Source organism: Diaphorina citri, unplaced genomic scaffold, assembly GCF_000475195.1.
Source record: "Diaphorina citri unplaced genomic scaffold, Diaci psyllid genome assembly version 1.1 scaffold27, whole genome shotgun sequence".
NCBI classification, from domain to species: Eukaryota; Metazoa; Arthropoda; class Insecta; order Hemiptera; family Psyllidae; genus Diaphorina; species Diaphorina citri.
The window spans coordinates 26,368-40,071 of NW_007377465.1; the positions used below are offsets into that span (position 1 = coordinate 26,368).

General features: G+C 34.1%; 1 protein-coding gene and 2 long non-coding RNA genes across 5 annotated transcripts in view; all 3 read left to right on the forward strand.

The window, feature by feature from the left end:
* Positions 1-11,350, forward strand: part of LOC103510443 — a 30,636-nt gene extending 19,286 nt beyond the window's left edge. Inside the window, exons 2-4 of one of the 3 annotated variants that reach the window (XM_017444673.2) lie at positions 6,756-6,971; positions 10,582-11,019; positions 11,100-11,243. In XM_017444673.2, the coding sequence (XP_017300162.1) occupies positions 6,756-6,971; positions 10,582-11,019; positions 11,100-11,234 (789 nt within the window). In that variant the 3' untranslated portion in view covers positions 11,235-11,243. The other 2 variants (XM_026824559.1, XM_026824572.1) reach the window with 2 other exon arrangements.
* Positions 8,046-9,058, forward strand: LOC113467988. Its single transcript, XR_003391874.1, has 2 exons — positions 8,046-8,741; positions 8,822-9,058. It is a non-coding gene; the product is annotated as an uncharacterized LOC113467988 (long non-coding RNA).
* An 812-nt stretch (positions 11,351-12,162) lies between the features above and the next one.
* Positions 12,163-13,583, forward strand: LOC113467992. The gene is made up of 2 exons (XR_003391878.1): positions 12,163-12,283; positions 12,546-13,583. It is a non-coding gene; the product is annotated as an uncharacterized LOC113467992 (long non-coding RNA).
* Positions 13,584-13,704: the final 121 nt, after the last annotated feature.

Consider the following 13,704-nt stretch of genomic DNA (forward strand, 5'->3'; position numbering starts at 1 on the left):
AATAATAAAAAACGTGAAAAAAAGGCAGTTACAAACATACCCTTTTTTTTTTTTTTTTTTTTTTTTTTTTTTTTACTTGAGATTTATGCTCTCATTATTGAGACCAGTTCTGTTCAAATACTTCAATTCGATGTGATTCTAAAACGATATCTTCCAAATCTTTAGCAGGAGGAAAAACATGGTGTGATTAGGAAAATCATTAGTTTCAATAAAGATAGAATATGGAAGAGATTTCACACACGTTTCAAACATAATGTTAAAATAAAGCTGTCCATTTCACTTGATTCATCTATTCTTTACAGGTATCTTTATGTTCACCCCTATCTAATCTTGACTTTACTTATCTCTCTTGAACTATTCCTCTTGCAGTAAGGTGAAAGACCATCATGAAAAACTTTTTCCCATGTTACCCTGTCAATATCGAGGTACTCTAAACAACACTTTTGCGTATAAGAAAAAACTTCAACACGAGTTTTTTTTCTTTCTTTCTGAAGGAAAAAAATAGCAATAAATAAATACGAGGGAAGAAAATATGAAAAATATAACGTGAAGACAAAGTTTGTATTATTTAATTTTGTCTACTCTGGTTGGTAATACTTATTTAAACAAATAATGCAGTTTTATAATTTACAATCTCCTTGCTTTCTCAATCCTAGGAGAAGAAGGTAAGGAATGTGTGTAGGAACTGACAAAATTTCATCAAAATCGGACAAAGCCTTCAAAAGTTAACGTGGAATAAAGGAATTAGATGGACAAACTAAATGCAAAACACCTACTTTCCTAGTCCATATACCTATGGGCAGGAAATAGCCATTTTGTTACCTACCATTATTTTATCAGGGAAAAACTCAACATACACACGTTAACAATAAAGAGATTAAAAGGATAAATGGCACTATTAACTAACAGCATAGGCTCTCTCTCAACTTAACAGACATATATGTAAAGGAATTAGATGGACAAACTAAATGCAAAACACCTACTTTCCTAGTCCATATACCTATGGGCAGGAAATAGCCATTTTGTTACCTTCCATTATTTTATCAGGGAAAAACTCAACTCAGTAATAGTAATAGTAATAATTGTGCTTTATTATTAAATTTTAACATATCATGACAATTATAACAAGATTAAATTGTGACAGCACTACCACTAGTCCACCCAACCCCCCCCGGGGCCAACAGAAGGACGCGTGGAGCATGAGGGTGTCCCCCCATACCCCCCGCCTCCATCCGTCCACCCCAAAAGGGATGGGAAGGGATTTCTCAATCAGTGCCATGAAACTAAAGCTGAAGTCTCGAGGCTTGAGGTTAAATTGGTGGAATAGCTTCCACTAATTAGATATCACAAAGCCAAAACAGTAGGTACTTTTCTGCTTCAACGAGCTTGTGAAGGAAATATAAGAGCATTGAAAACTCTCAACTAAATAAATGAAGAAAAAATGGGGGAAAAAAAAAATCCTCGGAAAAAAAGAAAGAATTTCAAACATTGCATTACTTTTAGATTTTTTTTTTTCAGATTTAAATGACTAAAATGTAACATTTTGCAACATTGTAAAGCACTTAGAGAAATGAAACTTTTCTGGATTTTTTTCTTTTTTCCAACTCTTCTACATATACTTACTATAAACTAGATTTGTTTTCAAGTAAAGAAAAAAAGATAATACCCATAGGTATGTAGGTACAGGTTATGTATGCGAAAAGTTAGCAATGAAAAATATTTTTTTAATAATAAGTATGTTACACATGTATGTGTGCAAAATGTAAGTACCTATATTGGATCCTGAGATTCATTTAAGGACTTCAGTTAAATGGACAGTTTTATTTTTTAAAAGAGGCCAAATTAAACTAAATAGCAACATCAATGAAGTGAGTATTTCAGGCTGCGGGGGTCGAACCCGCGCTAGCATAACTAGGAGGCTGGGACCTCGTATTGATTTGGGTTAGGGCAACTGAAAAATCAAATTCAAATTAACGATGGCCTAAGAAGCATTTACGTTAGTTCACACATGTCAAAAGAGATAGGTCCGGATATGGGGAACGGGTTCTTGTGCCATTAGGCTCACTTTTGGCACTCCTTTGTACTCGTAGGGATGGAGAAGGCATAGAGTTACCTACTTAAATCCCTATTATACTTCTTTCTCTTTCTCTCTCTCTCTCTATCTTCAAAGAAAAAATGTCTCCCATGGAAATCCGGACCTTAGAGGAAGCTTGAGGTCGTGGGGAGATTAGTACACAAACACAACGGAAGCTTAAAGTAACATCAAATTATGTTATCCATGCACAGGACACCGCGGTGAGTCAACAGGTTGTATTAAGGTGGTCAAAGTAGCATATTTTGAGCCAACAACGTGTGTTGATCCCGTGACCATAAATTTGTACAAATAAACCTTTATTCCTTCAAACTGGGTTACTGGGTACCTGAATGCGCCACTCAGAAACGGTGAGGACTCAAAACTCTACCAATCATAATGCATAATAGTGCCAAATCCGATACTAGCTTGAGAGGAAAAACGACGCAACTCACATTTAGATCTATGCGAGCAGCGTCCATTTCCTTTCCAGATATTTCAAAAACTGCCAAGCTGCCATTCAAACCAACAAACAATCACAAACACACGAAAAAGCTGTGCAATGCTACGTGATAAGCATCAAACTGATTGAGAAAGTAACAAACTGGTAAACATGCTGTTCAACACTACGCTACGTCCCCATCACACTACAAACACAGCACATTACACACTCATAAACTTAAATCCTTAATCTCTGTATTATTGATGATAAACCTAGTGAATACTGGAAGCATGTTTTAATGATTTGCTTCGTAATAAATACTCGTATGTAGTATGATATCAGCATAATTGGCGTACATTATTTATACTGTTTTTAGTGCTATAAAGTCTCAAAATGGATTACGAGTATTAAAATAAATTTTGATCATTACTTGAGAATCAAAGTATTTTACTCAATAAAATAATGAAAGAGACATGGAAGAACACATAGTAAGAAAGAGAAAAAGATCTAAGAATAGTTTCTTGAGTTTCAATAGATGATAAGGTTCGGAATTCTACGTACGAACTGTTTGATAGCAATTTTACGCTGAATGAAATTGTTGAAATCAGAGGCAAGCAAGCATATTTCCAAGAATCAAGGATTATTCTATTTCATTTATCCTTTATGTCTTCTCGATAGCAATTGAAAGTTTTTATTGACCCTAATAAAAGGCAATAGTCTAGGAGTGTAAGTCTAGAGCAGCATTCTATATTGAATATCCGTAAAATTGTGAATTTTATTTAACTTTTGTACCTAATTAGCTTACATAATGTTTTTTTTTATGAAAGTATGAAGTTTTTTTAACTTGGTTTGGCAGAATGTAGCAAGAAGAAGAAAACTCTCATAAATAATATGCAAGGTTTCAAGGGAAATAACATGACACAAATTTCTAGCTTCTTATATTACAATCCTCGGAACACTCTCTTGGGAAGAATCATGTAGATAAATAGTAAAAGCGGGGGTTTGGTTAGTAGTGGTCCGCGAGATTTTTGGTTTATCAATAGTGGTCCGCCAATTCTAAAAGGTTAAGAACCCCTGGTCTACACCATTCCTAGCCTAGAACGTGTAATAATAATACTCCCGAGATACTTGCATGGAGAAGAGAAAAATATGGAAAACAGAGCTGTTACTTTTGCATCAAATAAAGAAAAATATGAAGGGACGAACGGCAAAAGTTTACTCAACATTAAATAAGTTGGCAGAATGAGAGAATAAGGAGGTCCGGAAAGATTCGCTCATGGCAAAAACCTAAATCCACAGTGAATATGGCAACACTTGTAGAACATGGCATATATTTTATAGCTGTCCGAATTTCCCGGTCAACAAATCGGATATGTAGAGTGTAGAGTTGTAGATAAGTAGTAAAAGCGGGGGCTTGGTTAGTATAGTGGAGAAGGTGGCGATACTTTATGTACATAACTAAGTGAAACGAATGAAAAAAATAAAGAAAGTATAGAAACTACTGTTCTTTAATTGAAGAAATAACTTTAACATTGAATGTTTGATGAAATTAAGAAAACGAAAGTTTTTAGCTTTGCTCTTTTTTACTTCCTCAATTAAGAAACAGTATCTATGTAAAGCAGAGAACCAAAATTTAACATTCATGATTTAATAGGTGTAGGTATTTCAATATGTCATTGGGAATATTGGGCTGTGAAGGGCAACCCTAAATATCAGGGATAAAAGGCTTGATTATTCCCATTAGCGTTTTGATATGGACTTCGGGAATAAATAGATAATATTTTTTCTTCTCCTTCGGTAAGAAAATAATTTCTCAATAAATCTTAATTTGATGATGATGATAATAATAATAATAATAATAAAAACTATCAGCAAAAATTGCAACAAAGAAAGCGAAGGAGCCAAAAATATGCCTGTCTAGGTATAATAGGTAGCTAGGTGTATAATTGTACATTGTATTTTTTGTAATTATTTACAAAGGATAAAAATGTGAAAATTCGCAGAGGAAATTATAAAAAGTAATACAGCAATCTAGATTAGAACTAAGATACTGTTTTTTTTTTAATATGTTACGGAAAAAAATTGTAGTTTCAGATGAAAAATACTGAATAAGTAGGCGAAGCGAAGGGGAGAACACAAAAGAAGGGAAACGTACCTTATTTTAGTGGATGTACAAAAATATAACCTTTCAAATTACATACCATCAAATTCTACTATTAGTTTTTTTGGGAGTGGCGGGGGGGGGGGATAAACGGGGGTTGAAAAAATCATACTGTAATATTCTCTACACAGAAATAATTAACTTACCTCAATTCGGTCCGTTCGGGCTATTTTTTGTTGGGCTACAGCGTTTTGTTGTACAATAGCTAGGGGGTTATTGGGATCACCGGGTAACATGGCCGGCATTAGGGGACCGGGACTAAAATATGGACTAAACGTGTTGCCTACTTGAGGCATACCGGCTGCTAGGTAGGGGGTCGTCGCCTGAAAACAACACGAAAGAAATGTAATTAAATAAACTACCAATAAACTTTCTCTGGTTAAATTAAGTTCAATACAAGTAAAAAATCATACCAATTCAATGTCTTCATAGCACAAAGAAAACTTTTATTTTACCTTTGTTTCATTGGACTAAACGTGTTGCCTACTTGAGGCATACCGGCTGCTAGGTAGGGGGTCGTCGCCTGAAAACAACACGAAAAAAATGTAATTAAATAAACTACCAATAAACTCTCTCTGGTTAAATTAAGTTCAATACAAGTAAAAAAATCATACCAATTCAATGTCTTCATAGCACAAAGAACACTTTTATTTTACCTTTGTTTCACAGAAAGTTATACTCGTACTTCGTAGTCTATGGGGGATAAGAAGGAAAGTAAAAATCAAACAATACCTAGGGTATCCCTTAAGCTGTTGTGTTGTATTAAGAAAAGTTTCCGTCTGAAAGTTGCCAGACAGGGCTTGGTGGATATGTACGAAAATGAAATAGACAATAAAGTTTGAAGAAGATGAAAAGGGAGAGGGGAGGTAGAGGGAAATTAAGAAAAGTTTCCGTCTGAAAGTTGCCAGACAGGGCTTGGTGGATATATACGAAAATGAAATAGACAATAAAGTTTGAAGAAGATCAAAAGGGAGAGGGGAGGTAGAGGGAAAAAGGAAAGTTTACTAATTGCTGAAAAAAGTGAATTAATCCTGGATAAATAAAGCTTTCTTTATATTCTTTCTTTGTCTTAGAAGTCTTATAACATGACATCATCCTTCATCCCTCTCTTAATATTATTACTTGAGTGTTTTACTTGTTCCTGTATGTACATAGTTATTCTATTTAAATTACATTAGGCTAATAAGAGGATTAATAACTTTGATTTTAACCCATACTTATAAGGTAGGACGAATGTTTGAAAGTATGGAAAAATATACGTATGTATTATTGGTGCAATAGTTAGAAAAGGGAGGATGGTTACCAAAATTTCACTTCTCATTCGTAAAATAATGAAAAAATTTGGATGACAAAGATTTAATTGAATATTGATAGTAATAAAAAAAAAAGAGGAACTTTAGTAGTATACTAAAGGGATACATGCTAAACGACTAACCTCTCCAGCCTTTACGTGTATGTTTATTTAATGACCAATAAATAAACAGCAACATAGGTATACATAGGTATACCTTATAATGTGACAAAGTAGAGTAGGCATTACATAGATAATAATTAGGACAGTACCAATACCTAGGGAATGGGAAAGTTTTTAGACATCACTACAGGAAAATTCATCTGATTAGGTGATTAGTTTCAAAGAGCCTGAGCTAACATTTTATAGTGTCTAACAAGATCTACTGTTAAAGTTTCCAACTAGAAAAAAAAAATCTTTCTTTTAACCGTCAGCCTTGGTTGGCTTTGGAGCTTTAAAAACTAAATCCTCCCCCACCCTTTAATATGAATTAACCACCTGAAGGAACATGACTAAACTCAGTTTGTAGTTGTTTAATAACCTCGTCCTGTAAAGACGTGCTAAGACCGTTTAAACCAATTTGTTGTTTTGTCCTGTGTCTGTTATTCCTTTCCCGTCACCATTACTTTAAAAACTAAATCCTCCCCCACCCTTTAATATGAATTAACCACCTGAAGGAACATGACTAAACTCAGTTTGTAGTTGTTTAATAAAGACGTGCTAAGACCGTTTAAACCAATTTGTTGTTTTGTCCTGTGTCTGTTATTCCTTTCCCGTCACCATTGTGCAGAGGCCTCACTCCACTCCTGTTCCTGTAACCAGCGTCGAAAATACGGGCGTGAAAATAATCACGTGCAGCGAGCGGCTAAGTGACTGTCAAACGTGCATGGCGCAGCTCGGAGTACAACAGGGCCAAGGTCAAGCACCCTACTCGCAACCTTACATAGTCGACTCTTTGTTACAGATGGATATGAAGGGTGTCGGTTCCTTTTACTACGAAAATTTTGTAAGTATGCCACCTTCTTACCTCCAGGTTATAGCTTGTGAGACAAAACAAATGATTTTTACTCGACTAGCCTCGACTTTCACTCACTTATGAATTCAGACTTTTTGTAAGTATGCCACCTTCTTACCTCCAGGTTATAGCTTGTGAGACAAAACAAATGATTTTTACTCGACTAGCTTTTTCAAGTGTAGAAATCCCTTTGCCATTTTCCTCCTCAATATTGACTTCTCTTACCTCCTACGAAGGGAAATTCACCCATTGGTATCTTTGATATGAATAATTATTGTATCCTGGTAAAAAGTTCTGCTAATGTCAGTTTTGAAATCCATTCTCTCTTTATTAAATTTATTTATATGTATTTTAGGATAGCTTATTTCTCTCTTTTTTTAGTAAGCAATGAAAGAGAAAAAGAAAGGAACGAAATGGGAGGTTTTTTTTTCTCTTTTATGTTAGTCATACCCACCTCTGCTTTGTGATATTTTTTATGTGTTGTTATTTAAATTATTTGTAATAATTGTCTCTATCCCACCTCCCATAACGTAAAATGAAAAAAAAAAATATGCAATATCCAATATCTAATTAGTTAAGATGGTTGAGATCAGTAATTACCTTGGGTATTACCTATGTTTTCGATCGACGCGACGGTTTTTTCCATCCATGAAAATGATTTCCACTTCCAAAAGTAACATCACCCACCTACGTCTCAAACTACAACCTATGTTTACTGGAAGAAGAAAACATTGTGGGGAAATCTCACTGAAGTTTTTCTATGTATAAAGTTTAGTGTATAAAAATTATAGCTGTTTCACTCAGTCCAAGGAGTTGGATTTACACTATTCCATACTGTTTCTTCTTTGATCTTGGTTCTCACATTGATTTTACCATTCTTTTTCACTTACACATTGTTATCTGTCACAAGAAGGCATGCACACACACTGCTGAGTGTCTAGATTCGAAACTGATTTTGCTCTGCCAGAAACTACTATCAAGTACGTATTGCTAACTGTGACTGTCACTTTTATCGCCATATAATTGGCATAGCTAATGTTAAAGACACTAGTGTTACAAGAAAACATTGTGGGGAAATCTCACTGAAGTTTTTCTATGTATAAAGTTTAGTGTATAAAAATTATAGCTGTTTCACTCAGTCCAAGTAGTTGGATATTCCATACTGTTTCTTCTTTGATCTTGGTTCTCACATTGATTTCACCATTCTTTTTCACTTACACATTGTTATCTGTCACAAGAAGGCATGCACACACACTGCTGAGTGCCTAGATTCGAAACTGATTTTGCTCTGCCAGAAACTACTATCAAGTACGTATTGCTAACTGTGACTGTCACTTTTATCGCCATATAATTGGCATAGCTAATGTTAAAGACACTAGTGTTACTTTTGACGATCAGTGGCAGATGCAGATAGCAAGACGTACCCTCTAGCTATTGTTTTAATCGAATAAGCAGATTTACTTACACTCTACTGAGAGTTTCCTCAGAAAGCAAAAACCTATTAAATCAAGTAGTATACCTTACCTACAAAACCAACCTAATTACATTGTATGTCAATGTCTAGAACATAGATGAGACTGATTTTGAATATACAAGCTTTACAAGCCTATAGATCTACTTTTGTAGGTTCAACTTTAGTTATAAAACATTAAATTATTATTGTTCTTCTCAACACTATGAAACAAGAGGAAATGTATGTAGGTACATCTGCTTGTAAATTGCTTTTCTTAGTAGACGAGAGTGGCTTAGGATTAACTGCAGGTGTGCTTTCTATTTTTCATTAAGTATCTCCTTTATGCATTTTCTTTTCTTCTTTGTCTATGCTTAGTCATGAACTGCAGGTGTGCTTTCTATTTTTCATTAAGTATCTCCTTTATGCATTTTCTTTTCTTCTTTGTCTATGCTTAGTCATGATTTTTTTTTCATGCTTTGATTGAGAAAAGGGCCATTATCCTTAACTTTTAAACATTTAGAAGTCACTATAGATAATTATCTATGTCTAGCATTAAACTCGTATTTTAGTACTTGAAGAATTATTTATTAGTCACATGATCATGTAGGTACATTTATGGGAAAAATATTTCAAGGGGTTTTGTTTGACTCATGGTGGTTGGTATGTGCAATCCTATGTGCTGCAGTTTAATTTGCAACTTGGAATACAACCTTGCCTTTGTGACAAAAATGTTCTGCTCTTCATGATAATACTTTCCCTTCTCCGCCCACGTCGACTCTTTGTTACAGATGGATATGAAGGGTGTCGGTTCCTTTTACTACGAAAATTTTGTAAGTATGCCACCTTCTTACCTCCAGGTAATAGCTTGTGAGACAAAACAAATGATTTTTACTCGACTAGTCTATAGATAATTATCTATGTCTAGCATTAAACTCGTATTTTAGTACTTGAAGAATTATTTATTAGTCACATGATCATGTAGGTACATTCATGGGAAAAATATTTCAAGGGGTTTTGTCTCATGGTGGTTGGTATGTGCAATCCTATGGGCTACAGTTTAATTTGTAACTTGGAATACAACCTTGCCTTTGTGACAAAAATTTTCTTCATGATAATACTTTCCCTTCTCCGCCCACATTTTGAAATTTCTCGAGAAAAAACACTATTTCAAGTTGCAATAAACAGAATACCTATGTATAGTTTTGCTTTGTTAATTATTTCTGAGATATCGCACTTCCCGACGATACCTACAATCATACTTGTCCAACAAACATCACGAAAACAAGCTCCTCATATCGTAATGATTATTATGAAGAAGGTGCAAAACTATACTATTGTTATGGTTCGAAACATTACAGAACAGGCCTACTCCACTTTTTAATTACTTTTGGACAACAATTTCAACTCTGGAAATTTCACTGTTTATTACGATTAACAGTATTTTCTTACACTACATTTTCTTTGATACTCGTATTTTCGTGTCTGTCCGGTGTCCATTTTAATACCAGTTGTATTTTTATTTTGATATTTTCAGACTGCAACGTGAAAATATTTCTTTATCTTTTTTATTTGTTACTTATGAATTCAGTATGTACAGAAAACTTGGAAATTGTAGCATGCATCTATTTTGAGTAGGTACGGGGAAATGTCTACTTCTAGTGCAAGCAAATGTGTAGTTCGTTTACATGTCAAAGTAAAGGTACTTCTCAGTCCTATTCTGACAATCTGTTTTATTCTCAAGAGATGAGCCGCCACAGTAAGTTGATATTGCAACGAAGTGGAACAGGATAAAAGTTGGGAAAAATCTTTTGAAAAGTATCCTAGGTATCTTTTAATGAGCTAATTAGTCTCAGCTCTTTTTTTACTTCAAGTTCATTATTACCTATTACGCTCTAGCATTTTTTTTTTATCACAGTATTATTATTTCTTTTGCCTTATACTCTTTTTCCTCTTATTTTTTATACGTAGGATAGGTAGATACAAACATACAAAGCTCATATTAAGTGGATTTTTCTCTCGAAAAAGATAAAAAAAGCAGTGAAGAATTTTTCCAACGTGAAACTAAGATGACAAATTGATATTAATTATATGTATTTATTTTGATCCATTATACTCGTAAGTTTACAAATTGAATAAATTTAATTGCAGGCCTTCCCGGGAATGATGCCGTTCAAGAGAGCTGCAGGAGATAAGTCAGGAGTTCCAGTGTATCAACCAAATGCCGCTGCCTACCAACAGTTACTACAACCTTTCGTACCCGTATCATGTGAGTACCAGATTCACAGACCCAACAATACCGCCTCGGCTCTGACAGGCGTCAATCTAAACAAACAGCATACACACTCACCCACCTTGCCTCTCTATGTTAGACACAATGTTCCTACTAGCACCACATCCGTACAACATACCATCCCCACCTTACCAAACCAACACAATCCTACTCTATCCAATCTCCCCTCTAGTGTAGCTTCCTCAGTAAGTTTTCCCACCGCCGCTGTGATGTCCAGTTTGCCTCACAACTTTCAGCACTTCCAACACCCGTTTTTCACGGATTTACTAGCAGCCACGCAGCTGAGTAGATTCCAGGCAGCTCAAACCATTACAACGCCGTCTGTCACAAGCCCTACCACAGTTCCTGCAGTCCTCAATAATAATAACGATTCCAGGCAGCTCAAACCATTACAACGCCGTCTGTCACAAGCCCTACCACAGTTCCTGCAGTCCTCAATAATAATAACAACAACAATGAAGATTTGTTGCAAATGCAACAACCATTCAAGAAAATCAGGCGGGATGTGTAGAACTGAAAATGAATTGACTTTGTTGTAACTCTTGTCTAGATCTCTGAGATTGAGATCTCAGTATAGCAAGAACACAAGAACATGGAGTACGACAGTCACTTGATAAAATTCACCCACCTAATCTTTTTTTACTCCTTAATTTTATTTCAATAAATTTTGCTATAACATGGAGTACGACAGTCACTTGATAAAATTCACCCACCTAATCTTTTTTTACTCCTTAATTTTATTTCAATAAATTTTGCTATAGTCGTCACAAGTTCTACAGAAATATGGAATATTATTCCTATAATTGAGAGTAATATTAGAATGACCGATGAAATGTTGATGAAAAAAAAAAAAGTTGGCACCGCCGAGATTTCCGTCAAATGGTTAAAATTCATTGCGGCGCGGCGACATTTATTTTAATTTTTTTAATCCGGATTTTTTTTTTTTTTTCGTTACCTGAAGTATTTTATTTTAATCTTAATTAGGTACCTATTTATTTACTTATTTTTAAACGCGAATACCATTTTATGTATGTGTAGGGTTTATGAATTTTGCATCCCTTAATAATATTTCGTATTTAAGTGTTTTTTTTCCTCCTGTTACCTATTTAATATTATTACTTGAGTGTTTTACTTGTTCCTGTATGTACATAGTTATTCTATTTAAATTACATTAGGCTAATAAGAGGATTAATAATTTTGATTTTAACCCATACTTATAAGGTAGGACGAATGTTGTAAAGTATGGAAAAATATACGTATGTATTATTGGTGCAATAGTTAGAAAAGGGAGGGTAACATTGGTTACCAAAATTTCACTTATCATTCGTAAAATAATGCAAAAATTTGGATGACAAAGATTTAATTGAATATTGATAGTAATAAAAAAAAAAGAGGAACTTTAGTAGTATACCCGACTATTTCAACAGGGCAAAACCGAGATCAATTCTATTTTGTTATAGGTACCGTTTGTCTATTTATATTTTCAACGCTGACTTCTTCATGTTTAAATAGTTATCTTATAGGATATGTACCTTTCTTTCAAATCCACTTCCGAAGTAGGTCCAAAATTTCACTTCTCATTCGTAAAAAAAATGCAAAAATTTGGATGACAAAGATTTAATTGAATATTGATAGTAATAATAATAATAATAAAAAAAAAAATAGTAGTATACTCGACTATTTCAACAGGGCAAAACCGAGATCAATTCTATTTTTTTATAGGTACCGTTTGTCTATTTATATTTTCAACGCTGACTTCTTTATGTTTAAATAGTTATCTTATAGGATATGTACCTTTCTTTCAAATCCACTTCCGAAGTAGGTTTTTTTTCTCTTTTATGTTAGTCATACCCACCTCTGCTTTGTGATATTTTTTATGTGTTGTTATTTAAATTATTTGTAATAATGGTCTCTATCCCACCTCCCATAACGTAAAATGGAAAAATTATGCAATATCTAATTAGTGAAGATGGTTAATCCATGAAAATGTTCCACTTCCAAAAGTAACATCACCCACCTACGTCTCAAACTACAACAAATGTTTACTGAAAGAAGAAAACATTGTGGGGAAATCTCACTGAAGTTTTTCTATGTATAAAGTTTAGTGTATAAAAATTATAGCTGTTTCACTCAGTCCAAGTAGTTGGATATTCCATACTGTTTCTTCTTTGATCTTGGTTCTCACATTGATTTCACCATTCTTTTTCACTTACACATTGTTATCTGTCACAAGAAGGCATGCACACACACTGCTGAGTGCCTAGATTCGAAACTGATTTTGCTCTGCCAGAAACTACTATCAAGTACGTATTACTAACTGTGACTGTCACTTTTATCGCCATATAATTGGCATAGCTAATGTTAAAGACACTAGTGTTACTTTGACGATCAGTGGCAGATGCAGATAGCAAGACGTACCCTCTAGCTATTGTTTTAATCGAATAAGCAGATTTACTTACACTCTACTGAGAGTTTCCTCAGAAAGCAAAAACCTATTAAATCAAGTAGTATACCTTACCTACAAAACCAACCTAATTACATTGTATGTCAATGTCTAGAACATAGATGAGACTGATTTTGAATATACAAGCTTTACAAGCCTATAGATCTACTTTTGTAGGTTCAACTTTAGTTATAAAACATTAAATTATTATTGTTCTTCTCAACACTATGAAACAAGAGGAAATGTATGTAGGTACATCTGCTTGTAAATTGCTTTTCTTAGTAGACGAGAGTGGCTTAGGATTAACTGCAGGTGTGCTTTCTATTTTTCATTAAGTATCTCCTTTATGCATTTTCTTTTCTTCTTTGTCTATGCTTAGTCATGATTTTTTTTTCATGCTTTGATTGAGAAAAGGGCCATTATCCTTAACTTTTAAACATTTAGAAGTCACTATAGATAATTATCTATGTCTAGCATTAAACTCGTATTTTAGTACTTGAAGAATTATTTATTAGTCACATGATCATGTAGGTACATT